Source organism: Triticum urartu, chromosome 6A (genome assembly GCF_056163025.1).
Source record: "Triticum urartu cultivar PI428250 chromosome 6A, HENAU_Tu73, whole genome shotgun sequence".
Lineage (NCBI taxonomy): Eukaryota > Viridiplantae > Streptophyta > Magnoliopsida > Poales > Poaceae > Triticum > Triticum urartu.
The window spans coordinates 518,337,795-518,362,222 of record NC_141878.1 but is presented as its reverse complement, the minus strand read 5'-3'; the positions used below and the strand labels follow the sequence as shown (position 1 = coordinate 518,362,222).

Genomic DNA, 24,428 nt, shown 5'->3' with positions numbered 1-24,428 from the left:
TATAATTCCAACAGACTCTTAGCATCTCTACGAGTGAGAAAGTCTCATCGTAGTCAACTCCTTGAACTTGTCGGAAAACATCTTAACGACAAGTCGAGCTTTCTTAATGGTGATACTTACCATCATTGTCCGTCTTCCTTTTAAAATCCATATGTACCTAACAGCCTTACGACCATCAAGTAGTTCTTCCAAAGTCTACACTTTGTTTTCATACATGGATCCTTTCTCGGATTTTATGGCCTCGAGCCATTTATCGGAATTCAGGTCCACCATTGCTTCTCCATAGCTCGTAGGTTCATTGTTGTCTAGCAACATGACTTCCAAGACAGGATTACGTACCACTCTGAAGTAGTACGCATCCTTGTTATCCCATGAGGTTTGGTAGTGACTTGATCTGAAGTTTCATGATCACTATCATAAGCTTCCACTTCAATTGGTGTAGGTGCCATAGGAACAACTCCCTGTGTCCTGCCACACACTAGTTGAAGAGACGGTTCAATAACCTCATCAAGTCTCCACCATCCTCCCACTCAATTCTTTCGAGAGAAACTTTTCCTCAAGAAAGGACCCGATTCTAGAAACAATCCCTTATTGCTTTCGGATCTGAGACAGGAGGTATACCCAACTGTTTTGGGTGTCCTATGAAGATGCATTTATCCGCTTTGGGTTCGAGCTTATCAGCCTGAAACTTTTTCACATAAGCGTCACAGCCCCAAACTTTTAAGAAATGACAGCTTAGGTTTCTCTAAACCATAGTTCATACGATGTCATCTCATCGGAATTACGTGGTGCCCTATTTAAAGTGAATGTGGTTGTCTCTAATGCCTAACCCATAAACTATCGTGGTAATTCGATAAGAGACATCATGGTATGCATCATATCCAATAGGGTGCAGTTATGATGTTCGGACACACCATCACACTATGGTGTTCCAGGCTGTATTAGTTGTGAAACAATTTCCACAATGTCTTAATTCTGTGCCAAACTCGTAATTCAGATATTCATCTCTATGATCATATCATAGATATTCTTGTCACGACGATCTTTCAACTTCACCCTGAAATTACTTGAACCTTTCAATAATTCAGACTCGTGATTCATCAAGTAAATATACTCAACATCTACTCAAATCATCTGTGAAGTAAGAACATAACGATATCCACTACACGCCTCAGCACTCATTGGACTGCACACATCAAAATGTATTACTTCCAACAAGTTGCTTTCTAGTTCCATTTTACTGAAAACGAGGCTTTCAGTCATCTTGCCCATGTGGTATGATTTGCATGTCTCAAGTGATTCAAAATCAAGTGAGTCCAAACGGTCCATTTGCATGGAGTTTCTTCATGCATATACACCAATAGACATGGTTCGCATGTCTCAAACTTTTCAAAAACCGAGTGAGCCCAAAGATCCATCAACATGGAGCTTTTTCATGCGTTTTATACCGATATGACTTACGTGGTAGTGCCACAAGTAGGTGGTACTATCATTACTATCTTATATCTTTTGGCATGAACATGTGTATCACTACGATCAAGATTCAATAAACCATTCATTTTAGGTGCAAGACCATTGAAGGTATTATTCAAATAAACAGAGTAATCATTATTCTCCTTAAATGAATAACCGTATTGCGATAGACATAATCCAATCATGTCTATGCTCAATGCAAACACCAATCTCGATGGTAGAGGGAGCGTGCGATGTTTGATCACATCAAGCTTGGAAAAACTTCCAACACATATTGCCAGCTCACCTTTAGCTAGTCTCCGTTTACTCCACAGCCTTTTATTTCGAGTTTACTAACATTTAGCAACCGAACCGGTATCTAATACCATGGTGCTACTAGGAGTACTAGTAAAGTACACATTAACACAATGTATATCCAATATACTCCTATCGACCTTGCCAGCCTTCTCATCTACCAAGTATCTAGGGTAATTCTGCTCCAGTGGCTGTTCCCCTTATTACAGAAGCACTTAGTCTCGGGTTTGGGTTCAACCTTGGGTTTCTTCACTAGAGCAGCAGCTGATTTGCCGTTTCATGAAGTATCCCTTCTTGCCCTTGCCCTTCTTGAAACTAGTGGTTTCACCAACCATCAACAATTGATGCTCCTTCTTGATTTCTACTTTTGTGGTGTCAAACATCGCGAATATCTCAAGGATCATCATATATGTCCCTGATATATTATAGTTCATCACGAAGCTCTAGCAACTTGGTGGTAATGACTTCGGAGAAACATCACTATCTCATCTGGAAGATCAACTCCCACTCGATTCAAATGATTGTTGTACTCAGACAATCTGAGCACAAGCTCAACAATTGAGCTTTCCTCCCTTAGTTTGTAGGCTAAGAAAATCGTCGGAGGTCTTATACCTCTTGACGTGGGCACGAGCCTGAAATCCCAATTTCAGCCCTCGAAACATCTCATATGTTTCGCGACGTTTCAAAACGTCTTCGGTGCCTAAACTCTAAACCGTTTAACTGAACTATCACGTAGTTATCAAAATGTGTATGTCAGATGTTCGCAACATCCACAGACAACGTTCGAGGTTCAGCACACTGAGCGGTGCATTAAGGACATAAGCCTTCTATGAAGCAATGAGGACAATCCTCAGTTTACGAACCTAGTCCGCATAATTGCTACTATCAACTTTCAACTAAAATTTCTCTAGGAACATATCTAAACAGTAGAACTAAAGCGCGAGCTACGACATAATTTGCGAAGACCTTTTGACTATGTTTAGGATAATTAAGTTCATCTTATGAACTCCCACTCAGATAGACATCCCTCTAGTCATCTAAGTGATTACATGATCCGAGTCAACTAGGCCGTGTCCGATCATCACGTGAGACGGACTAGTCAACATCGGTGAACATCTTCATGTTGATCGTATCTTCTATACGACTCATGTTCGACCTTTCGGTCTTCTGTGTTCCGAGGCCATGTCTGTACATGCTAGGCTCGTCAAGTCAACCTAAGTGTTTGCATGTGTAAATCTGTCTTACACCCATTGTATGTGAACGTTGGAATCTATCACACCCGATCATCACGTGGTGCTTCGAAACAATGAACTGTCGCAACGGTGCACAGTTAGGGGGAACACTTTCTTGAAATTATTATGAGGGATCATCTTATTTACTACCGTCGTTCTAAGTAAACAAGATGCATAAACATGATAAACATCACATGCAATCAAATAATAGTGACATGATATGGCCAATATCATATAGCTCCTTTGATCTCCATCTTGGGGCTCCGTGATCATCTTGTCACTGGCATGACACCATGATCTCCATCATCATGATCTCCATCATCGTGTCTTCTTGAAGTTGTCTCATCATCTATTACTTCTACTACTATGGCTAACGCTTTAGCAATAAGTAAAGTAATTACATGACGTTTAAGTTGACACGCAGGTCATAAATAAATAAAGACAACTCCTATGGCTCCTGCCGGTTGTCATACTCATCGACATGCAAGTCGTGATTCCTATTACAAGAACATGATCAATCTCATACATCACATATCATTCATCACATTCTTCTTGGCCATATCACATCACATATCATACCCTGCAAAAACAAGTTAGACGTCCTCTAATTGTTGTTTGCATGTTTTACGTGGCTGCTATGGGTTTCTAGCAAGAACGTTTCTTACCTACGCAAAGACCACAACGTGATATGCCAATTGCTATTTACCCTTCATAAGGACCCTTTTCATCGAATCTGATCCGACTAAAGTGGGAGAGATAGACACCCACTAGCCACCTTATGCAACTCGTGCATGTCAGACGGTGGAACCAATCTCACGTAAGAGTACGTGTAAGGTCGGTCTGGGCCGCTTCATCCCACAATGCCGCCGAATCAAGATTGTACTAGTAACGGTAAGCATATTGAACAAAATCAACGCCCACAACTACTTTGTGTTCTACTCGTGCATAGAATCTACGCAATAGACCTAGCTCATGATGCCACTGTTGGGGAACGTAGCAGAAATTCAAAATTTTCCTACGTGTCACCAAGATCTATCTATGGAGAAACCAGCAATGAGGGGAAGGAGAGTGCATCTACATACCCTTGTAGATCGCTATGCGGAAGCGTTCAAGAGAACGGGTTGAAGGAGTCGTACTCGTCGTGATCCAAATCACCGGAGATCCTAGTGCCGAACGGACGACACCTCCGCGTTCAACACACGTACAGCCCGGTGACGTCTCCCATGCCTTGATCCAGCAAGGAGAGAGGGAGAGGTTGAGGAAGACTCCATCCAGCAGCAGCACAACGGCGTGGTGGTGGTGGAGGAGCGTGGTACTCTAGCAGGGTTTCGCCAAGCACCGCAAGAGACGAGGAGGGAGAGGGGTAGGGTTGCGCTAAGAAGGAGATTGAATCCCTGTCTCTGGCAGCCCAAAACCTCAAGTATATATAGGGGGAGGGGAGGGGATGCGCCCCCATCTAGGTTTCCACCCCTAGGGGTGGCGGCCAGCCCTAGATCCCATCTAGGGGGGCGGCCAAGGGGGGAGAGAGGGAGGCGCACCACTAGGTGGGCCTTAGGCCCATCTGAGCCTAGGGTTTGCCCCCTTCCACTCTCCCTTGCGCCTTGGGCCTTGGTGGGGGGCGCACCAGCCCACCTGGGGCTGGTCCCCTCCCACACTTGGCCCATGCAGCCCTCCGGGGCTGGTGGCCCCACTTGGTGGACCCCCGGGACCCTCCCGGTGGTCCCGGTACGTTACCGATAAACCCCGAAACTTTTCCGGCGACCAAAACAGGACTTCCCATATATAAATCTTTACCACCGGACCATTCCGGAACTCCTCGTGACGTCCGGGATCTCATCCGGGACTCCGAACAACATTCGGTAACCACGTATATCTATTCCCTATAACCCTAGCGTCATCGAACCTTAAGTGTGTAGACCCTGCGGGTTCGGGAACCATGCAGACATGACCGAGACGTTCTCCGGTCAATAACCAACAGCGGGATCTGGATACCCATGTTGGTTCCCACATGTTCCACGATGATCTCATCGGATGAACCACGATGTCGAGGATTCGATCAATCCCGTATACAATTCCCTTTGTCTAGCGGTATTGTACTTGCCCGAGATTCGATCGTCGGTATCCCGATACCTTGTTCAATCTCGTTACCGGCAAGTCTCTTTACTCGTTCCGTAACACATCATCCCGTGATCAACTCCTTGATCACATTGTGCACATTATGATGATGTCCTACCGAGTGGGCCCAGAGATACCTCTCCGTCACACGGAGTGACAAATCCCAGTCTCGATTCGTGCCAACCCAACAGACACTTTCGGAGATACCTGTAGTGCACCTTTATAGCCACCCAGTTACGTTATGACGTTTGGCACACCCAAAGTATTCCTACGGTATCCGGGAGTTGCACAATCTCATGGTCTAAGGAAATGATACTTGACATTAGAAAAGCTTTAGCATGCGAACTACACGATCTTGTGCTATGCTTAGGATTGGGTCTTGTCCATCACATCATTCTCCTAATGATGTGATCCCGTCATCAACGACATCCAATGTCCATGGTCAGGAAACCGTAACCATCTATTGATCAACGAGCTAGTCAACTAGAGGCTTACTAGGGACATGGTGTTGTCTATGTATCCACACATGTATCTGAGTTTCCTATCAATACAATTCTAGCATGGATAATAAACGATTATCATGAACAAGGAAATATAATAATAATCAATTTATTATTGCCTTTAGGGCATATTTCCAACAAAAAATGGACTGAACTCTCACACTTCCTGTGTCTACAACAACTTCCCTCGAAAAGTTGAAGAGACAATAGATGTGAAGTTTAATGAATCTAGCAGTTCGCAAGTCGAGCAATTGCCAATTAATGTAGGAGACAAAGATCCTTCGAAAGCAATCCAAGACTTGTCCATTGACAAAGATCTTTCGAAAGCAGTTATAATTTATCTTATAGGTGATAGTAGATGCGTAAGTCATGTTCATTGTGTCCCTAAGAAAGTTGGCATTATTGTTGTTTCTAATAATAAAAATGAACTTATTTCATAAAGAGTTGTAAGTGGTTATATAATGGTTATATATTTAAAAAAATTAAATAAGTCTACAAGAAAAGATTATTATCCTTAACTTTTTTTATCAAATGTTAGAAAGGTTATCTAAGCACACATAATTTTGTTTCTTTGATGGCTATTATAATTCTCTCAAATACCTGTTCATTTTGATGATCAAGAGGGGACCACATTTATTTGTCATTTTAGAACTTTTGCTTATAGATGTATGCTTTTGATTTATGCAATGCACATGCTACATTTTAAATATGCACGACTGCTATATTTTCTGACTTCTGTGGAAAAGTTATTAAAGTTTTCATGAACAATTTTCTCTTCGTCTATGAATTTCTTTTGATAACTGCTTGCACAATCTCGACAAAGTTTTGCAGAGATTTGAGAAAACCAGTCTTGTTTTGAACTGAGAGAAGTGTCAGTTCATGATACGCGAAGGCATAGTCCTTGCAGAGAGATGGGGAATTGAGTGAGAGAGAGAGGCACACACGTGTTTCGTTTTTTCCCATCTCCCTCACCCCGCGCAAATGTGATTTTTCATTAAAGGACAATGACCAAACCACCGTGCCAGTGAACTCCCTTCTTTTTTTGCATAGAACTTCTGAGCTTTATTCAAACAAAAGTGTTCGCTGGGCAGTCAGCCATTAGGCTGCTAACCAGGAAACTTGGAGTCTCAGAGAGCCAACTCTCGGTTACAGACACATTACATGCACGCTGGGCACACAAGTGTGCTGGACCGTTTGCAGATCTACTAACATGCTGAATTACAAAAGAATGAAAACTATCCGCTAGCTCATCAATTTCAAAGAAAACTGGTGCCACAACAGAGCGACTGTTGCGGTGAGTGTTCCAGAGATTCACAATCTCCAGACTGTTGGTCTCCATAATCACATTGGCATAGCCTCTCAGATTTGCGAAGATTACTCCATCCCATAGGGCTAGCGCCTCGGCGATCATAGGATCAGTGACCCCAAGATGGGGCTTGCACCAGGCGCCCATCAATGATGTCTGGGAGCGGGCGACACCCCCTGCTCCGCTTTTCTCCTCTGCGAACTGCACAGCTGCATCGGTGTTGATCTTTACCTGATCTGATTCAGGTGGTCGCCAACCATGTCCCGGTAGCATTGCAGCTTGCTGTTTAGGTACATCAAGTAAGGCCAAGGCCTCTCTAGTGAGTTTGATGGAGTTCACCGGATCGTACTTCTCACCGTCATGCGTCCATCTATTGCGAGAACTCCAGATGGACCACATTATAGTGATTATCGTTGCTCGCTCCTTGTCGGTGAACATAGACCCACATAAGATATCGCCAGCCCATGAAGACGGATGCAGTCGCAGTAGCTTGATGTCCAAAACAAGGCGTGCTTCGTCCCAGAACTGTCTCGCATGCGAACAGTAAATTAATGCATGTTCAAGGTCTTCCTCATGTGCTTGACAGAGTTTGCATAAACTGACATCTCGAATATGTCTATAATGTAGCGTCTTCTCGTCAGGTAGAATGCCATGCATGACACGCCACCAAAAGACACGTACCTTGGGGACAACTTTGAGAGACCAAAGTGCTTTCCACATATGTGTTTGATCCACTGAAGTTCCGGTGTCGGGCCCTTCGCCTAGAGCTTGTTGCTCGTTGCGGTTCATCAAAGCTCGGTACGCTGATTTCACACTGTAGTTACCAGATTTCTCATGTGCCCACGCAAGAAAGTCATCTCCTCCACCGTGCCGTAGTGGTAAATTCAGTATTGCATCCTCTAGGGTTTCCCCAAGCCGTCCGAAGCGCATTGGTTATGGTCTGGATGTGTAGGAGGTGTCGATGCAAAACCCTCTCCGCCAAAAGCCACTTCTCCGGTTTGCCTTCATCCATGTCGTCGACCACCAGCGGAGTCGCTTCCTCGTCGGTGATCCCAAGTTTTCCAAGTTCCTCTTCGAGCTGAGTCCTAGCCGTCCGGGGGGAGGCTGGGTTCGAAGCCCGACCATCTCCGCGAGAAGATGTTGCCATCTTCCCGCGGAGTCTCCGGTGCGCACCGCCAGTTTTAGTCCTGTGAGCGCCGTCTAGTTCGCCGAAACCCTAATCGCCAGAGTTGTTTAGGTTTTCGCGAAAAACGTATCTACCCTGCTAAGCGCCTTCCGACCCAGTGAACTCCCTTCTTACGAGCGCAATACAGCAACCGGTTGTCGTACAATCACGTCCCATTGTACATGCTCGTAGTGACCGTATTTTAACAATACAATGACTGAAGTGAAATTTGGGTGAAAGTTCAAGGAGAGTAGATGCATTTTACTCTTCTTAGCAACAACAAACAACAACAAAGCCTTTAGTCCCAAACAAGTTGGGGTAGGCTAGAGGTGAAACCCATAAGATCTCGCAACCAACTCATGGCTCTGGCACATGGATAGCAAGCTTCCACGCACCCCTGTCCATAGCTAGCTCTTTGGTGATACTCCAATCCTTCAGGTCTCTCTTAACGGACTCCTCCCATGTCAAATTCGGTCTACCCCGCCCTCTCTTGACATTCTCCGCACGCTTTAACCGTCCACTATGCACCGGAGTTTCTGGAGGCCTGCGCTGAATATGCCCAAACCATCTCAGACGATGTTGGACAAGCTTCTCTTCAATTGGTGCTACCCCAACTCTATCTCGTAAATCATCATTCCGGACTCGATCCTTCCTCGTGTGGCCACACATCCATCTCAACATACGCATCTCCGCCACACCTAACTGTTGAACATGTCGTCTTTTAGTCGGCCAACACTCAGCGCCATACAACATTGAAAGTAAAATAAAAATTTCTTTCGGCTCGTGCGGTCGCACGAGGGTGGTTAGGAATCCACGCCTCCCGCTAGCACCGCCGCAGATCGGTTTCGTCATCTGTGGTCTTAGACCATGAAGGCGTAGTGGATCTCGGCCCTTGCCCGCGGAAAGGTTCCTACTTTGTTTTTAGGTGTTTTTTTTATGTTCGTTAAGGTTTGTGTCATTTTTAGGAAGACGACTCCCTAAAATTGGAATAAGGTTCTCCCAGTCTACTCCTCGTTCTAGTGATGCGTCTAGCATCTTCAGAGGGCATGTGGAGATTTGTCTTCAACAGATCTCACGGGATTCAGTCAGCGTTTGTCTTCAGTGGATCCACTTGGATTCGGTCTTCGTTCGTATGTGTTCGTGTGTTTTTAATCTGATCCTTCCGGTCTACGCTTCTCTTCATCGACGGCGGCTGCTGTTTTGGCACGCCGGTCCTATTGGACCTTAGCACGATGACATCCCGACTGTCTACTATAATAAGGTTTGCCCAGTTCCGGTGATGGAGGGGCGATGACGGCGACGCTTCTTCGGCTTGCCCTAGTGCTTGTAGACGTCGCAAGGTGGTTTACGGACCTGGATGTAATTTTTTACTTATATAGTGTTCTTTATACTGTCTTGACACCCGGAAAAAAAAAGTTCACCTTAAGCTTACAATTCCGAACTCCACCCTACTTTATAACCCCCCCCCCCCCCCCCCCCCCCCCCTCCTGTGATCCCCTCGCTCGCAAAGAAACCAACGGCCAGCTCCAGAAAAAAAAAGGAAAACCAACGGCCTTTCCCCCTCCCCCTCGGCGTCAGCTCCGCCTCCGCGCCCCCCTGCCCGGCTTCCCTTCCGCCTCCTCGCACCGCCGCCATGAAGCTTCCCGGAGGCGCGACGCGCGCTTGGCTAGTCGATTTCCTGCGCCGTCTGTTCTCTGCCCTGCGCCAGAGAGCGTTCTGGGCGGTGACGGCGGGGGGAAACAAAGAAGCCAAGAAACGGCGGCGCCGACGAGTCAACCGCGCCGCCGCCGAAGCAGTCCTCATCCACCCCGCGCCTATCGCCACAGAGGACCTAATGCCGCCACTCGGCACCCTCGCAGCCACCGACGCGGCGCTCCTCCCTCCCGCGCCTCTCGCCGCCGAGGCCGAGGCCGAGGGCCTCACGCCGACACGCGGCGCCCTCTCCCCCACCAGCACCATCGTCCTCGACGGGGCGCCGCTCTCCTCCGAGGACCCTACCCCACCGGACGGCTTCCTCCGGGCCACCAATGACATCATCCTCCACTCGGCGGCTGCCGCCCCGACGGGCCCCGCGTCGGTGGCCCCAGCCACCGGCGGGAAGCTGGAAGATGACGGTGGCTTTACCCTAGTCGTGGGCAAGAAGAGGAAGCGGGGGAATGCCCAGGCCGCCCTCGGCCCTGTTGCCTCGCCACTCCGCGCCATGGCCCGCCGAGGGGCTGGTTTCGGCACCATGCTCGCCCCGCTCCTCCTCCTCCGAGCCGCCGTATTCCGCTCGCAGCCCGGGTGAGGCCTCCTGCCACGGCCAGTATCCCAGCTTCGTCTCCTGCACTTGCTCCCAGCGTCCCTGCTGCCACGGCCAGAGGCCCAGCTTCGTCCCCTGCACCTGCTGCCACGGGCAGCGGCCCTGCTGCGTCCCCTTCTTCCATCATCCGTCAGGTGCAAATTCTGAACTGTTTTTTTGCCTTGTCATGTGCTGTTTTGTTTTCAAGTGCTGTTCATTTGCTATTAGATTCAGTTTAGGTTCGATGCATTGATGGTGTACCTCGAGTAATTGAAGATCCCCCTCTCTCTTCTGGAATTGTTGCTTGCTCTTCTTTTATATCCTGATAATTATCACTTTGTGAGTTCTGTGACCCCACTGTTTTAGGATTCGTATTGGGATCATGATTCCATGATCACCTAATTTGCAGAATTTAGGCAACAAATACACCTCATGTACTTTGCAAATGGGAGATTGTGTCTCTTGCAAGTTTTGATGATCCCACTTTTTTATGCTTCGGACTAGGATGATGGTTGCATAATCACTAATTTGCACAACTTAAGCAACAATTCCACTTATGCCATTTGCAAATAGGTGATTCTGCCTAATTTTTAGTTGCTGGATTCTTTATGAGGTAACAATAATTAATTGCGATCAGTAGCCTTAGTTTCTTTATATGAAATTGGAGAGGGAAAGACTCTCTTTTGCTAAAATAATAATAATTAATTGCTTAGGCAATGGAACTTCTGTGGGTGAATGAGAGAAACTATGTCGCATGCAATTCCTGCTCCCTCATAATTCAATTTTGTTCCAATTTGCTTGTCCAGTAATAATGCTGGTTGTCTTGTCCTTACTTTTTATTGGAGCTAATTTGATGCATCTGGAATCCTATTGTAATCTTTCTTGTCACTTCTTTTCTGATCCATGAAGGAACTGGACGACAGGGAAAAGGAGCGATCCCTTCACATACAGTTCTGGGAGGAGATGTCAAAGCTGAAAGGCGACAAGATATACTGTCTGATCTGTTACTTGGAGCGTCGCCAAAAACTAGTGACTATGGCCCTGTTTGGATCATGGGGTTAGAGCTAGTTTGAGTTAGTTGGGGGCTTAAATAACCCAAAAGTATCCAAACAGGTAGGGTTAGAGTGGGTTAGTTCCATCTAACCCAACTATCCTGGTGGAGAGGTGCTTATTTGAGTTAGAGTGGGTTAGAAAATAACTCTAACTCTAACTGTGTTAGAGTATCCAAACAGGGCCTATGCAGAATGATCAGGGTGATATCAAACGTCACAATAAAGCATTTCACAGGGGGCGTCTTGTGAAATGCAGAAGTAAGGGTTGCCTTTTGATGGCAACTAACGGACACGACATTGGCATTCATGCCATTTGTTGCCACCCTCACATGCTCTGAAGGCCAAGGATTTGCTCAAGAATCGCTGATGAGTGTTCGAGGACTTGCAGGTGCTTATGCTACTGTTTGTGTAGGGGGGAATGCTTCCCGGAGTTGAACTAGGAGAGATTGTGAAATGCTTACCAAGTAGGCATAAGTTCATATCTGACATTGTCCTCAGTTCAGACTGGAATATAGTGATTTGGTTACTCATGTGCGGTGATTTAGCTTATGTTGTTATTTCTGAAACGTGTGGATAATCTAGTTTCGTTGGTTTCATGTTCGTTTCCTGCTTTATAGCCTTGCTGGATGATTGCTGCTTTCTATGACTATTTGTTAATATTACTGATTTGGTAACCTATCTAGCTTTTTATAAGGAAAACGGCAGGCGAAAATCTATCGTCCTTTGGTAAGCGCACTGAGTCTTCAAGTTATTACATTACTCTGTTTTGAAATTGTTGCAATAGAAGAGTGATATAGTTGCATTGTTGCACCTGCACCAACTATGATATGAATGCGGCTTTTCCTATTTAAACTTTGTATAAAGTGACTTTGGAGAAATTACGGGAGCTCTTGAGAGCTCAATTCATGAATTTCAGATCAGAAGGATTTGGAAGTCATGTATGAAGGCAGTTATTGAACTTGTGGCTTTGCTGGGTACAGGAGTGGAGAAGGTCTGATCTCAAAGATGGCAGCAAAAAATTAGGAGGAGCAACTCTATTTGGTTTCATCTTATTGAGTTTAATTAGCTGTTTGTGTACCTGTACACTATTTCCAAGACTCTGTTTTGGTTTCTGGTGATAAGTTTGTTTTCTTAACGAACTGGTGACATTTTCAGTCTATGTGGTACTATGATGCTATCGATCCTATTAATTTCATTGTTTGTTCTTTCTTACACGTGTGTCGAGCCCAGGGCCAGCGATGTTTTGTGGAGCCTGATTGGTAAATGCTTTTGCGTATCGAGCTCTACTAATTTCTGTTTTTCTCAAGTGCATCTGCAGGTTTTCAAAATAAATCTCAGGTGTGTGGGATTGCACTCTGAACAAAAAGAAAAGAAAAAGGCTTTTATGTTTCTTCTGGACTGTGATGTAAAGATGACTTGTTGGTTTCATTTCAATGAAATGGAGCATGGGGAGCTCCCTCCCTTTTCTTCTAAAAAAATCAAGAAAAAAATTATATGATAACACCAGATAGTATTGCTGCAATTTTCTCATTTTAGATCATCATACTGTAGTATTTGTGTTCTTTGTTCAGACCGTGGCTGAATTTCTTCCTCCTATATTTTGCACAAATCTTCTGCCAACCCACAGTGCGTTCCGGCAAGCTCGTGATCTAATTTGTTTGAATTTTTTTAAAACCTATAAGTACACTTCTGAAATTTAAAAGTTAATAAATCACTGAAACCCCCACTGTCTGAAGCCTATTAATTTGATTGTTCTTGCTTGCGTGTCCAGCCCAGTGATGTTGTGCGGAGGCTGATTGGTAAATGCTTTTGCGTATCGAGCTCTGTTAAAGAAAATTCTTTCTTAAATGCATCCACAGGTTTTCACAATAAATCTCATCTGTGTGGGATTGCACTCTGAACAAAAAGAAAAGAAATAGGCTTTATGTTTCTTCTGGACTATGATGCAAACATGACTTGGTGGTTTCATTCCCTCACTGTTCTTCTATTAAAGCAACACGAAAAATATACAATGATCAATAGGACCAAATAGTGTTGCTGCATTTTTTTTGCCTCATTTTAGATCATACTGTAGTATTTGTGCTGTTTGTACAGACTGTGACTGAATTGCTTCCTCCTATATTTTGCACAAATTTCATGCCAACCCATAGTGTATTCCCAGCAAGCCCGTGATCCAATTTGTTTGAATCTTTTGAACCCTACAAATACACTTCAGAATTTTTCAAATAAACAGATCACTCAAAACCCCGCTGTCTGACCATCAAACGCAGGAGAACTGATCTGGATACAAGGTGCCCCATGTGCTCTTGGCTAGATGAAGATGGGGGACACATTTTTCTCAAATGCAAGAAGGAGCAGCAGACCTTGGAGCCCAGAGAGTGATCTTTGAAGCTGTCTGTCAAACAATGGCGATGGCTCTGAAAGGTGGGGAATATGATGCAGCGAAGACCAGGTTTAAGTGCAATATATTTTATTGCTTTAGAAAAAATGGTGTACCAAAATAAATCTCATATAGTCAAGTGTGTGGGATTGCACTCTGAAACCAAAAAAAAAGGGAAGGAAGAAAAGGCTGCTGGGCTTCATGTTTCTGCTAGACTGTGGTGTAAACATGACTTGGTGGTTTCATTTCAATGAAGATGAAAATGGAGCTGGGGAGCTGCCTCCTGCGTGTGTGTGTGTGTGTGTGTGTGTGTGTGTGTGTGTGCGCGCGCGCGCGCGCGCGTGTCATGTGTGTGGGATTGCACTCTGAAACCAAAAAAAGGGAAGGAAGAAAAGGCTGCTGGGCTTCATGTTCCTGCTAGACTGTGGTGTAAACATGACTTGGTGGTTTCATTTCAATGAAGATGAAAATGGAGCTGGGGAGCTGCCTCCTTTGTGTGTGTGTGTGTGCACGTGTGTGTGTGTGTGCGCGCGTGTGTGTAGCGACCCGACTCGGTAAGAGTCGAAGTCTCTGTGCTTACCGTGCTAGTCCCGGGATCGACTTGCTAGCACACACAGTACTCGATGAAATAACAGAAATAACACACATCTCTTTATTACATCGATAGTCCAGGAGCAATATATTCATTACAAAATAGGGCATAAAGCCAATAAGCAAATACTGCGGAAGCAAAGAAGTAAATGAGTCCAACTCCACGAGCAAGGTTGAGTGTAGAACATCGACCTATCGCACCTTAATCCTCGTCGGATATATCTGCAACGTGATAAGTTGCAGCCAAAATGGGTCAATACATTGAATGTACTGGCAAGTCACATCATAGTGTAATGAACCTACTTTTACATGCAGTTTGGCTGTGGAAAACTCTAAGTTTAGTTGTTTGCATAAAGCTAGTTTTTCCCTATTAGAAAAGCTTGTTATTCTACTACTACACATTTGCATAGGATGAGTTGGTAAATCCAACTCCATCCGTCCCCAAGTTTCATTTAAAACCCAACTGTTTTAATTAAAGGTGAGGAGATCTCCCGACATTTCCACTATTAGATGTTCAAGTTGTCCGTAATCGGGGACACGGCTAATCGATTAGGTTGAAAACTCTGCAGAGGTTGTGCACTTTTCCCCACAAGACTAGACCACCTCCATGATCGGAAGATCGAGACATAGCCTTTCGAAAATGTTCCCCCTTAACCCACGGATAGGCCGGTACACCTACATCATTCTACATCTGCTAGCCCATCCTGGAAGGGGGCACACTAACTACTCAGTTAAGCCAGAGCCCATATTGGCATGTGGCTGCACACGTAAGCTTCTAGACATGAGAATACGAGTGATCTATTTGAGCCTGAGCGGACGGTCCACTAGTGGTGCACCACCATGGATTTCCCATGTGTGCCCCACTGTACTTCGCCACCATTCCCACAAGTTTCCGCCCAGGTAGTTCATTATTTAACTCGGGTCTTATTTACTACACTGTCACTCATCTCTCACAATGATCACTCCCCAATCCACATCTACTTAGCATAGCAACATAAAGTAAAACGATGGCGACAAAGTTATATGTTTCAGACCTACTTCAATGAACTACTGGGTGTAAGCAAAGTCATGTGGCACCAGTTTCCTACCATGCAGTCCTACCGCAAAGAACTAAGTGCATAATAAAAACATAGGTAATGAAACATGATCAAGATGCAACTTGCCTTGGTACTGCTGTTTGAATTCTAAAGACTGATAATATTCTGCTTCGCACTCCGGACAATCTATCGCAAATAAGAAAACAAACATAAGCAACATTTCAGAGAAACAAGAAGAAACAGGTAAAGCAAAAGTCTCAGAAAAACCAAATGAACAAACATCACACTTAACTAGCATGAAAAAATATTCTAGCTGCAAAACAACATAGTCCTATGGTTCAAGGAGTGATGTGAAGCATAGTGCTTACTATGCATACTAGTAAAAATAGTAAAGGGCAGAACCTAGTGTGTGAAAAAATTATTGTGACAAAGGTCCAGGTGATAGGCTTAGTTATGGTGACAGCATGCAAAAGGAATCAACTTAATCGGAGCTACGGTTTGGGAGATATGGCTATTTGAAGGTTGAATTCGAATCTGAATAAATTCAAATTTGAATCTAACAAAAGTTTGCAAAAGCTATGCTACTGGATAGATCTAAACAATACGAAGAATTTGCCGCTGGTTTCATCGAGTTTGGATCTACGGTTAAAAAGTTATGGCTAATCTAAGATCAGGGACTAATCTGCTATTTACAGGGACTAATTAGTGAAGGAAACTATCGCAGACAGGTCCCTGGCCACGTGGCGGCTCCTGGCTGGCCGAGCAGCGTCCGCTGCGGAGGCTATACGGCGAACGGCCGCTAAATAAGAAAAACAGCGGCGGCGGCTAACTAAATAAAACCGACGCTCGGTTTAAATAAAACCGCACGGTCTAAAAGAAACTGACCGGTAGTTTTTAAATAAAAACCGAGGTTAACTGCGTACCGTTTGAACAAAAAAACATCTAACCTAATCTAATCTAGGCCATGGATCTTCGATCTAACGAACGAGGGGAGGCGGCGGCTTACATCGGGTGATGGTGGCCGGCGACGAGTAGAGCACGGCGGCGGCGGCTCGGTGACGGAGGGGACGGCGGCTGCGGTGGTCCTCGTCGACGGGGAGGTGCGGCGCGTCGAGGGCGTCCGGATGGTGGCGTCGGGGTGCGTCGGCGGCGTCCGAACGGGGCGGGGCGAAGACGGCGGCCTTCGGTGCTCCGGCGGCTCCGGCGTCGACGGTGCGGCGTCTCCGACGGAATCTAGGGGCAAAAATAGTGTCAAAAGTATGCGCCTCGGCGGGCTAAGAAGTTTTACAGAAAAAGGAAGGGTCGGAGAGGTCTACGGGCGACGAGTTGCTCCGGCGAGGTGCGTGGCTCCGGCGAGATGCGAACGGGCAGCGTGGCGGCTGTGAGCGGCGTGGGGAGAAGCGGGACGGCGAGGTCGACAGAGGGGGTCGAGGGGGTTTTATAGGCGAGGGCAGAGGGCTCGGGGTCGACGGATAAGCATTATCCGCGAGGGAGGCGGCCGGCGGTTGCGGGAGCGCGGCGGCGAGTGTCTATCCCGCGCGGTGCGGGAGGTTGAGGATGGCCTGACGGGTGGGGCCCGCCTGGCAGCGGCGGTGAGAGGAGGTGAGCGAGAGGGGAGCGCGAGCGGTCGACCGATGCGGGGGTTTTCGGGCGCTGGGGCGCTGGCCTTGGGCCAAATGGCCAGCTGGGCCGGCTGGCCTGGCGCGGCTGGCTGAGCGCGCGCGTCCCTGGGCCGAACTGGTTTCGGTCCAGGCGGGTGAGTGCGTGTGTTTTTTTACTTAAGACTAAAATGTCCCTAAACAATTCGAATGAATTTATAAAAACACCACAATAATTTCTAAAATAACTATGTAATATTTAGAGCCTAATGAACATTAACTTAAGCACATAACATTTTGAAAATATTTTCCTAATGCAATTAATGCATTTTTTGTAAATAAAATAAATACCAATAAACTCTAAAACTTCAAATAATATTCAAAATAAAATTTCCCACTCTTTTATATTTTGAGGAAGTCATCTTATCCCCTCTCATTTGTTTTTCTCTAGTGGAAAAGATATTATTTGAATATTTCAAAAACTCCCAAAATGCAAAGAAATATGATATGCATTGAATGATTCCATTAACATGCAAATTAATAAAATTGGGATGTTACAGGTGTGCGTGTGTGCGCGTGTGTGTGTGTGTGTGTGTGAGAGAGAGAGAGAGAGAGAGAGAGAGAGAGGGGCTCCCTCCTTGCTCTTCTAATAAATCGAGAAGAAAAATATATGATGATCCATAACACCAGATAGGGTTGCTGCAATTTTCTCATTTTAGATCATATTATTTGTGTTGTTTGTTCAGCCCGTGACTGAATTTCTTCCTTCTATATTTTGCACGAATTTTCTGCCAACCCCCACTGTGTTCCAGCAAGCCCGTGATCTAATTTGTTTGAATTTTTTGAAACCTATGAATACACTTCTGAATTTTTCAAATAAATAGACCACTGAAAACGCCGGTGTCTGAAGCCTGATTCCCAATCCCAAGTGCCGCCTCTATCCTGTCATCGTTGCACACGGTCATCCATTTCTTATCCACCTCATCCCGCCACAGGCCACACATCTCCGGCCACGCGGGACGCCCACGACCCCCGTCCGCCGTCCGATCTCGCAACCACCAGATCCCGCCCGTCCACTGCCCACCCAAACCCCTCTTCCTCTCTCCTCTTCCCAGCAGACCAGAGCCAGCCAAGCCAGCTCCGCACCACTCCCCACCCCACGCTCCACGACACGCGCGAGCGAGCCATGGCCGCCCTCCGCCTCGCCTCCTCCGTCACCCTCTGCCCGGCGGCCGCGGCCGCGTCGCCCTCGTCCGCCGCCGCCGCGCCCCGCGCCGCCTCCTTCGCCTGCGCGGTCGCGCGCGGGCTCCCCTCCCTCCGCCTCGCCGCGCCCCGCCGCCGCCGCGGCGACCTCGGCCGGCCCAGCGCCGCCGGCGCCGAGGCCGCGGCCGAGAACTACGCGACCGCGCTCACGGAGGTGGCCGCCGAGAGCGACTCCCTCGACGCGACCGTGGCGGACATGGAGAAGCTGGAGAAGATCTTCGCGGAGGAGGCCATCGCCGAGTTCTTCGACAACCCCACCGTGCCGCGCGAGGAGAAGACGGCGCTCATCGACGAGATCGCCAAGTCGTCGGAGCTGCAGCCGCACACCGTCAACTTCCTCAACGTGGTCATCGACAACACCCGCGCCAGCCTGATGCCGCAGATCGTGCGCGAGTTCGAGACCGCCTACAACGCGCTCACCGGCACCGAGGAGGCCGTCGTCACCTCCGTGGTGCAGCTCGAGTCGCAGGACCTCGCGCAGATCGCCACGCACGTGCAGAACATCACCGGCGCCGCCAACGTCCGGATCAAGACCCGCCTTGACCCGGAGCTCATCGCCGGATTCACCGTGCAGTACGGCCGCGACAGCTCCAACTTCATCGACATGAGCGTCCGCAAGCAGATCGCGGAGATCACCTCCGAGTTCGAGATGCCCTCCGTCAACCTCGAAGTCTGATGCTTAGGTCCTCTTTTTTCTGCCGTCTCTATACATCTTCTTCTGTATCATTATTATCCGGTGAAATGTTAAAATACATAACTTGGTTCCAGCATTTGTAGTTTGTGTCAATTCCTTTTGAAGTTCACAGGAGAAAGTTCTGTATTATGTGTTGTGCAGAGGAGGGAAACCAACCTGCAAAACAGATTGGAACTAGGACCAAAGACAAAATGGGGACAAACTTTTCTGTTAGATTGTTGTCAGTAGAGTCAAGAGATCCATGCACACATATGCACTGCACAGCCTACATGCGTTAGTACATTGTAATTGTTAGAGCATCTCATCAGAAGTGGGATAGATTCAGTCCACATCAACACCAATGTCACTAGCTTGAGTGTATGCAGTTGCAATGTTTGCTGCATTAGGATTGTGTGCAGTCGAATAAGAATGTTCCTAAGCCTTAACTCCCAATCTGTCAGTGTAAACTAGGGTGAACTGCCAGTTATTCTATGAGAACTATCCACCTAACCAGTGATGGTTTTTCATTCTTTTGCAGTAATTGATGTGACAAGGATTTGCAACACCCAGTAAGGGCGTTGATCTTCTTCAGACCTGGAGATGCGACGGAGGGATTAAGGCATTCTTTTCTGCAAAATATAGTAATGACATAAATCATTTTTTCGGCAGGAGCCAGCCACTGTAATTTTCTTTTTTGCCTTTGTGCTGTTGAGATCTTGTAAAATAATATGCTCCAAAATACTCAACTATAGCAGAGTTTGCTCCTCCATCTTCAGGCGACAAAGTTAACAGCATGTAATGTATAGCTATGTATCCGACCGATCAAGTTGTGTGCAGACGTGTATAGCATGTGGCATTGCTATCAACTGGCAACCAAGATCATGTTGCATTCTGAATTTCCACTTCGTCGTGTCCATCCATGACTTAAAGCTCGAAAAGGCGTCAGGTGTGATTCTACTTCGGTTGCTCCTACAAATACGCAGTTCTGTGTCTTTGTCACTATGCTGTGTAGTTGTTCTGGAATCCCATCCCCAATCCGTATTGTGTCTTCCTGCATTGCTTAGCCATGGCCATACCCTTCAAAGGAGGTCTGTAAATTGTAATCGTGCATTGAGATAGTTCTGTAACTTCGGTTGGCAGGTTTCTGTCATCATCAGAGGTAAGGAATGTGGCTTCTGAGACATCTCGGAGATGTTTAAGCCCACTATATTACAAGACGTTGGCTCCTTAACCACTTGCCGTACCTTCATAGGATACGCATAACACGTCCAGGCTGAGTGTGGTTACCATATCTAAATTAATGGAAGAATAGTGTCACACCGGATCCGTGGCGCAATGGTAGCGCGTCTGACTCCAGATCAGAAGGTTGCGTGTTCGATTCACGTCGGGTTCAATACCCCCCGATCCTAATCCGGTTCCTTTTTTTTATTTATGCCTATTTAATACCACGCAAAATCCACCGTCCATCTCCCCAATCAAAGCATCCCAGCCGTCCAAAACCCCTAATCTCCCCTCCCCTGTCCAGACCCCAGAACCTCTCCCTTCCCTGGCAGTGCTTGGGGCTCATTCTGAACTTGCATTCTTATGTGGCGTTGCTATCAAATAGGAAATGAAATCTAAGATCATGGATCTCTTTTGCTGCTTCTGTTGCTTCCAAAATTACATAGTTTTGTGTTGTGTCAGTCTGCCTTGTCGTGTTTTGACTTCCCATCCCTTCTTTTCTGCACTTTTTGCTCGACTAATCACCAGACCATAGTTTGAACCAACCAACCAACAATTTACAATCGTTTCGAAGTTTCGTGCTAATGAACAAATAATACGCATGAATTTCAACTACGTCGGACGATGTGGTCAAACCACAAGACGAAGGAATCATAAAATATCATTCACTGAAGCTAGTTTTTTTTTTGCGATGGAATTGAAGCTATTTTTGTTGCAGATATATTATGCTACCTCGAAAAGGCATGTGACTCCTCAGAGAATTTCAAACCCATACTCCCTCCATCCTAAAATGTAAGTCCTATTTGTTTGACTCTAAGTTAACTTTCTTAAGATTGAGAAACTTTATATAAATAAGTATCAATAATGCGAAAATGCTTCTCGCAATTTTTTTAGATACATGCCAAAATGCACCACGAAATGGAGCACTGTAAGGCCGAGGCATAGCTCGAGGCCGGATGAGCTGATGCCGCCTTCATGGCCGAGCTCCTCAAGGACCCGCAACTCGTCATGAAGAACCGTGCGTTCTTCCATTCCGTGGAGGATAGAGCTACTCTTTTATATGTCTAGTTCTATTTAGTTTATCTTGATGCTTTAGCTAATTCCATGTCGATGTAGTGGTAATGTAGTAGGTAATGGACTGTTTAATTATGCTATGTATGGTGTTAATGTGGTATTACTGTTCAATTATGCAATGAATTGTTTAAATTTTGCGTGGCAAAATTTTATTCGAGGAATTAATGTTTGGGGATGGGCTAGTTGAGCAAAAAAATTAATTCCCCCCAAAACAAGGAATTAAACTATGGGATGAGGTAGAGATGTCCTAATTGTGATGAGCTAGTAGAGATTCCTCGCCAGCACAGATGAGAGGACAGTCAACTCGATGATCTACATGATCTCAATGGCGCATTACTTAATACTATGCCTATAAAATAGAGGAGAGAAACTCTTCTTCACGAGGACCACGTTCTCCCCTCAACGTATGGAGATAAAGAAACGCAAGCGCGAAGCAATTGTCAGTTCGGCGAAGCTCCGGCCGGTCGTAAAGCTCCTCCCGTAGCTGGGTAGCAGCAGCTTTGGGGGCAGGAAATGAAAGGCGGCTTTGTCGTCGACGGGCCGCTCTTGGTCCTGGGTCGTGTGCTCCTCCTCCTCCTCCTGCCGGTTGCTGTTTGGTTCGTGCTGGACGTATCCCCGGTCCTCACGTACTCCGGCAGCATAATAACGGCCAGACATCTTCCCCAGGCCCAAGGTACGTACGTGAAACGGAGTCGCCGGGTGTAAAATCATGCCGTCGTTGTCGTCGTCTTGGTCCGCCCATGCATCCATCGATCTCCCCCCGTCTTCTTCTATCCTTCTTCATCTTCACCAGTTGTCAAGCTCCATTGTTCCACGTCTTCTTATTTCACCACAAGCTTTGTGTGATGAGTTGTTTCTCCAGGCACGGAGATTTCACGGTTTCAACTCTGTGCACATCGATCGAATTCTCCCCCGGTGTATATAATAGTGACAGAGTGTTGTTTGGTAATTGATAGCCTGTAGCAACTATGCAAAGGGCAAGTGGGTAGCGGATGCGAGGAGGCCGCTCTACTCCGGCAACGAGTGCAGGCGATGGCTGTCACGAATGTGGTCTTGCCGCAGGACGGAACGCACAGATTTCTCGTACGAGAGCTACCGGTGGCAGCCGCATGACTGCGAGATGCCCGACTTCTCAGGGCCAAACTTTCTGCAACGGTACGTGCTCCAATCATCTGCGCCCTTCTCCAATAGATTTTGCCGCGAAAGACTCGTCGATCGTAAGTTGTAACATATCCATGGCGATGCCTGATGACAGGATGAGGAACAGAACTCTGGCGTTCGTGGGCGATTCGCTGGGCAGAGAGCAGTTCCAGTCCATGATGTGCATCGCGACAGGCGGCAAGCGCAGCCCCGAGGTTGAAGACGTCGGCCGGAGATACGGCCTCGAAAAGGCCCCGTCGCCGTTCAGTCCGGGCGGCTCCGCCTACCGCTTCCCAGAGACCAACACCACCATCCTCTTCTACTGGTCCGCCACCCTGTCCCAGCTGGAGCCTCTGACGGACGAGAGGAGGAGCTACGCGCTGCACCTCGACCGGCCGGCGCCGTTCCTGAAGGAGCACCTCCCCAGCTTCGACGCCCTGGTGCTCAACACCGGCCACCACTGGAACAAGGTGAAGTTCCGCAGGAACCGCTGGAGGCTGTACGACGGCGGGAAGCCGGTGGGGGAAGCGAACCTCAGCCGTGCGAGGGGCGCCAAGCTCCACAGCATCGCCAGGTGGGCGGACGCGCAGCTCGCGCGGCACCCTCGGGTGAGCGTTTTCCTGAGGACCATCTCGCCGGTGCATTTCGTCGGCGGCGAGTGGGACACCGGGGGGAGGTGCGACAGCACCGTCCCCTTGTCCGGCGGCAGCGGGGTCTCGCGGGATCGCTCGAGCGACCTGGCCGCGGAGCGCGCGGTGAACGGGACTCGGGTTAGGCTCCTGGATGTCACCGCGATCTCGCAGCTGCGCGGCGAGGGCCACATCTCTAACCATAGCACCAAAGTTCAGAGGGAGGTTTATGATTGTTTGCATTGGTGCCTTCCGGGCATACCGGATACGTGGAATGAGCTCCTTTTTGCACTGATGCAGTAACTGTAGATATGATGTATACGCTTCAGTAAATGTGATCTTTTTGTGTAGGGCACTCCAGTTTTTTTTAAATGAAATCCAATCCCATATATACGATGGTCTGTTCTCAGTACACATGGCAGCGTGGGGGCTAGCGACGAGGAGTCTTCGACCAAGGTGCACTGGAGATTAAGCAGTCATGGCACCGTTGCAGGCAGTGCGCACATGAAAGCAATCGCAAGGGTGCACCGCTATAGGAAAGAGGCAATGCTACTGCATAGTGGTGATGCGAGACAAAGAATTAAAACATAGCCGGTTGCTTCACAATATGAATACAAGTATGGCACATACATAAATTTGTTCAAGAAATACAATGTGAAGCAACTATTCAGATTTAGTAATCTACAACAAAATCAGATTTAGTATTCAAGGTTTAGGCAATGAACGGCCTTCGACAATTGAGTCGTTTCTTTTCTTTTCTGTAGTTTGACTGAACTTGTATCATGAACCATCGTCACCTAAATCTTTTACAAGAAAATGTTGATCAGCTGAAAGAACAGATCAAGAAAGCATCTCAGCTTATGTCCATGCATCTAATAAAATTCAAAATTGTCGATGGGCACACAACACGGTTCTTCATTGGAAAATAATCTATGAATTCGTATGGTGTTTTTCTTGTTTTAATTAGTACTCCCTCCGTCCGGAATTACTTGTCGGAGAAATAGATGTATCTAGATGTATTTTAGTTCTTGGTACATCCATTTTTGCGACAAGTAATTCCGGACAAAGGAAGTACATGACAACAAACTTTTTTCCTTTGAAATGGATACATGACGGTGAAAGAAAAACAATGGCTGATATTTAACAAACCTAGATTGATTTCATTTTGGATCCACCGAGTAGAACTTGGGGAATAGGACCTGCGGGATGTGCCTTTTGATCCATCGGTTGATTGTCGTTTTGACCAGTTGGGGCGTATTGAAGCATTGAGAGACTTAGATATAGATTTTCGAGAACTGAAGAAGAAAGGGGCTTGCAATCTATGTGAGGAGCCTCCGCTGCCGATGACAATACGCGAGTGCCCTATTTACTTTGGTAATACGGAGCAGATGTCACCAAGAGATC

General features: G+C 46.8%; 3 protein-coding genes and 1 non-coding gene across 4 annotated transcripts; all 4 read left to right on the top strand.

Moving 5' to 3' along the window:
* Positions 1–9,585: 9,585 nt before the first annotated feature.
* LOC147966034 (uncharacterized) lies at positions 9,586–12,514 on the top strand. The gene is made up of 2 exons (XM_087527062.1): positions 9,586–10,521; positions 11,276–12,514. Exon 1 carries the CDS (start codon positions 9,719–9,721, stop codon positions 10,370–10,372), a length of 654 nt encoding a protein of 217 aa, XP_087383188.1. The 5' UTR covers positions 9,586–9,718; the 3' UTR covers positions 10,373–10,521; positions 11,276–12,514.
* A 5,628-nt stretch (positions 12,515–18,142) lies between these two features.
* On the top strand, positions 18,143–19,862 carry LOC125529483 (ATP synthase delta chain, chloroplastic). The gene is made up of 2 exons (XM_048693899.2): positions 18,143–18,970; positions 19,499–19,862. Exon 1 carries the CDS (start codon positions 18,211–18,213, stop codon positions 18,961–18,963), a length of 753 nt encoding a protein of 250 aa, XP_048549856.2. The 5' UTR covers positions 18,143–18,210; the 3' UTR covers positions 18,964–18,970; positions 19,499–19,862.
* Positions 19,863–20,281: 419 nt separating this feature from the next.
* On the top strand, positions 20,282–20,353 carry TRNAW-CCA (transfer RNA tryptophan (anticodon CCA)). The gene has a single exon. It is a non-coding gene; the product is annotated as a tRNA-Trp (tRNA).
* Positions 20,354–21,683: 1,330 nt separating this feature from the next.
* On the top strand, positions 21,684–23,407 carry LOC125529485 (protein trichome birefringence-like 16). Its single transcript, XM_048693901.2, has 3 exons — positions 21,684–21,928; positions 22,212–22,410; positions 22,511–23,407. Exons 1-3 carry the CDS (start codon positions 21,769–21,771, stop codon positions 23,325–23,327), a joined length of 1,176 nt encoding a protein of 391 aa, XP_048549858.1. The 5' UTR covers positions 21,684–21,768; the 3' UTR covers positions 23,328–23,407.
* Positions 23,408–24,428: the final 1,021 nt, after the last annotated feature.

What these genes read in the sequence shown, in the direction of transcription:
- LOC147966034 (XM_087527062.1), top strand. Translation starts at nt 9,719, where the DNA reads ATGAAGCTTCCCGGAGGCGCGACGCGCGCTTGGCTAGTCGATTTCCTG.
- LOC125529483 (XM_048693899.2), top strand. Translation starts at nt 18,211, where the DNA reads ATGGCCGCCCTCCGCCTCGCCTCCTCCGTCACCCTCTGCCCGGCGGCC.
- LOC125529485 (XM_048693901.2), top strand. Translation starts at nt 21,769, where the DNA reads ATGAAAGGCGGCTTTGTCGTCGACGGGCCGCTCTTGGTCCTGGGTCGT. An exon ending in ACATCTTCCCCAGGCCCAAG is followed by an intron (nt 21,929 to 22,211) that starts GTACGTACGTGA and finishes GGTAATTGATAG; the next exon opens with CCTGTAGCAACTATGCAAAG. An exon ending in GGGCCAAACTTTCTGCAACG is followed by an intron (nt 22,411 to 22,510) that starts GTACGTGCTCCA and finishes GCCTGATGACAG; the next exon opens with GATGAGGAACAGAACTCTGG.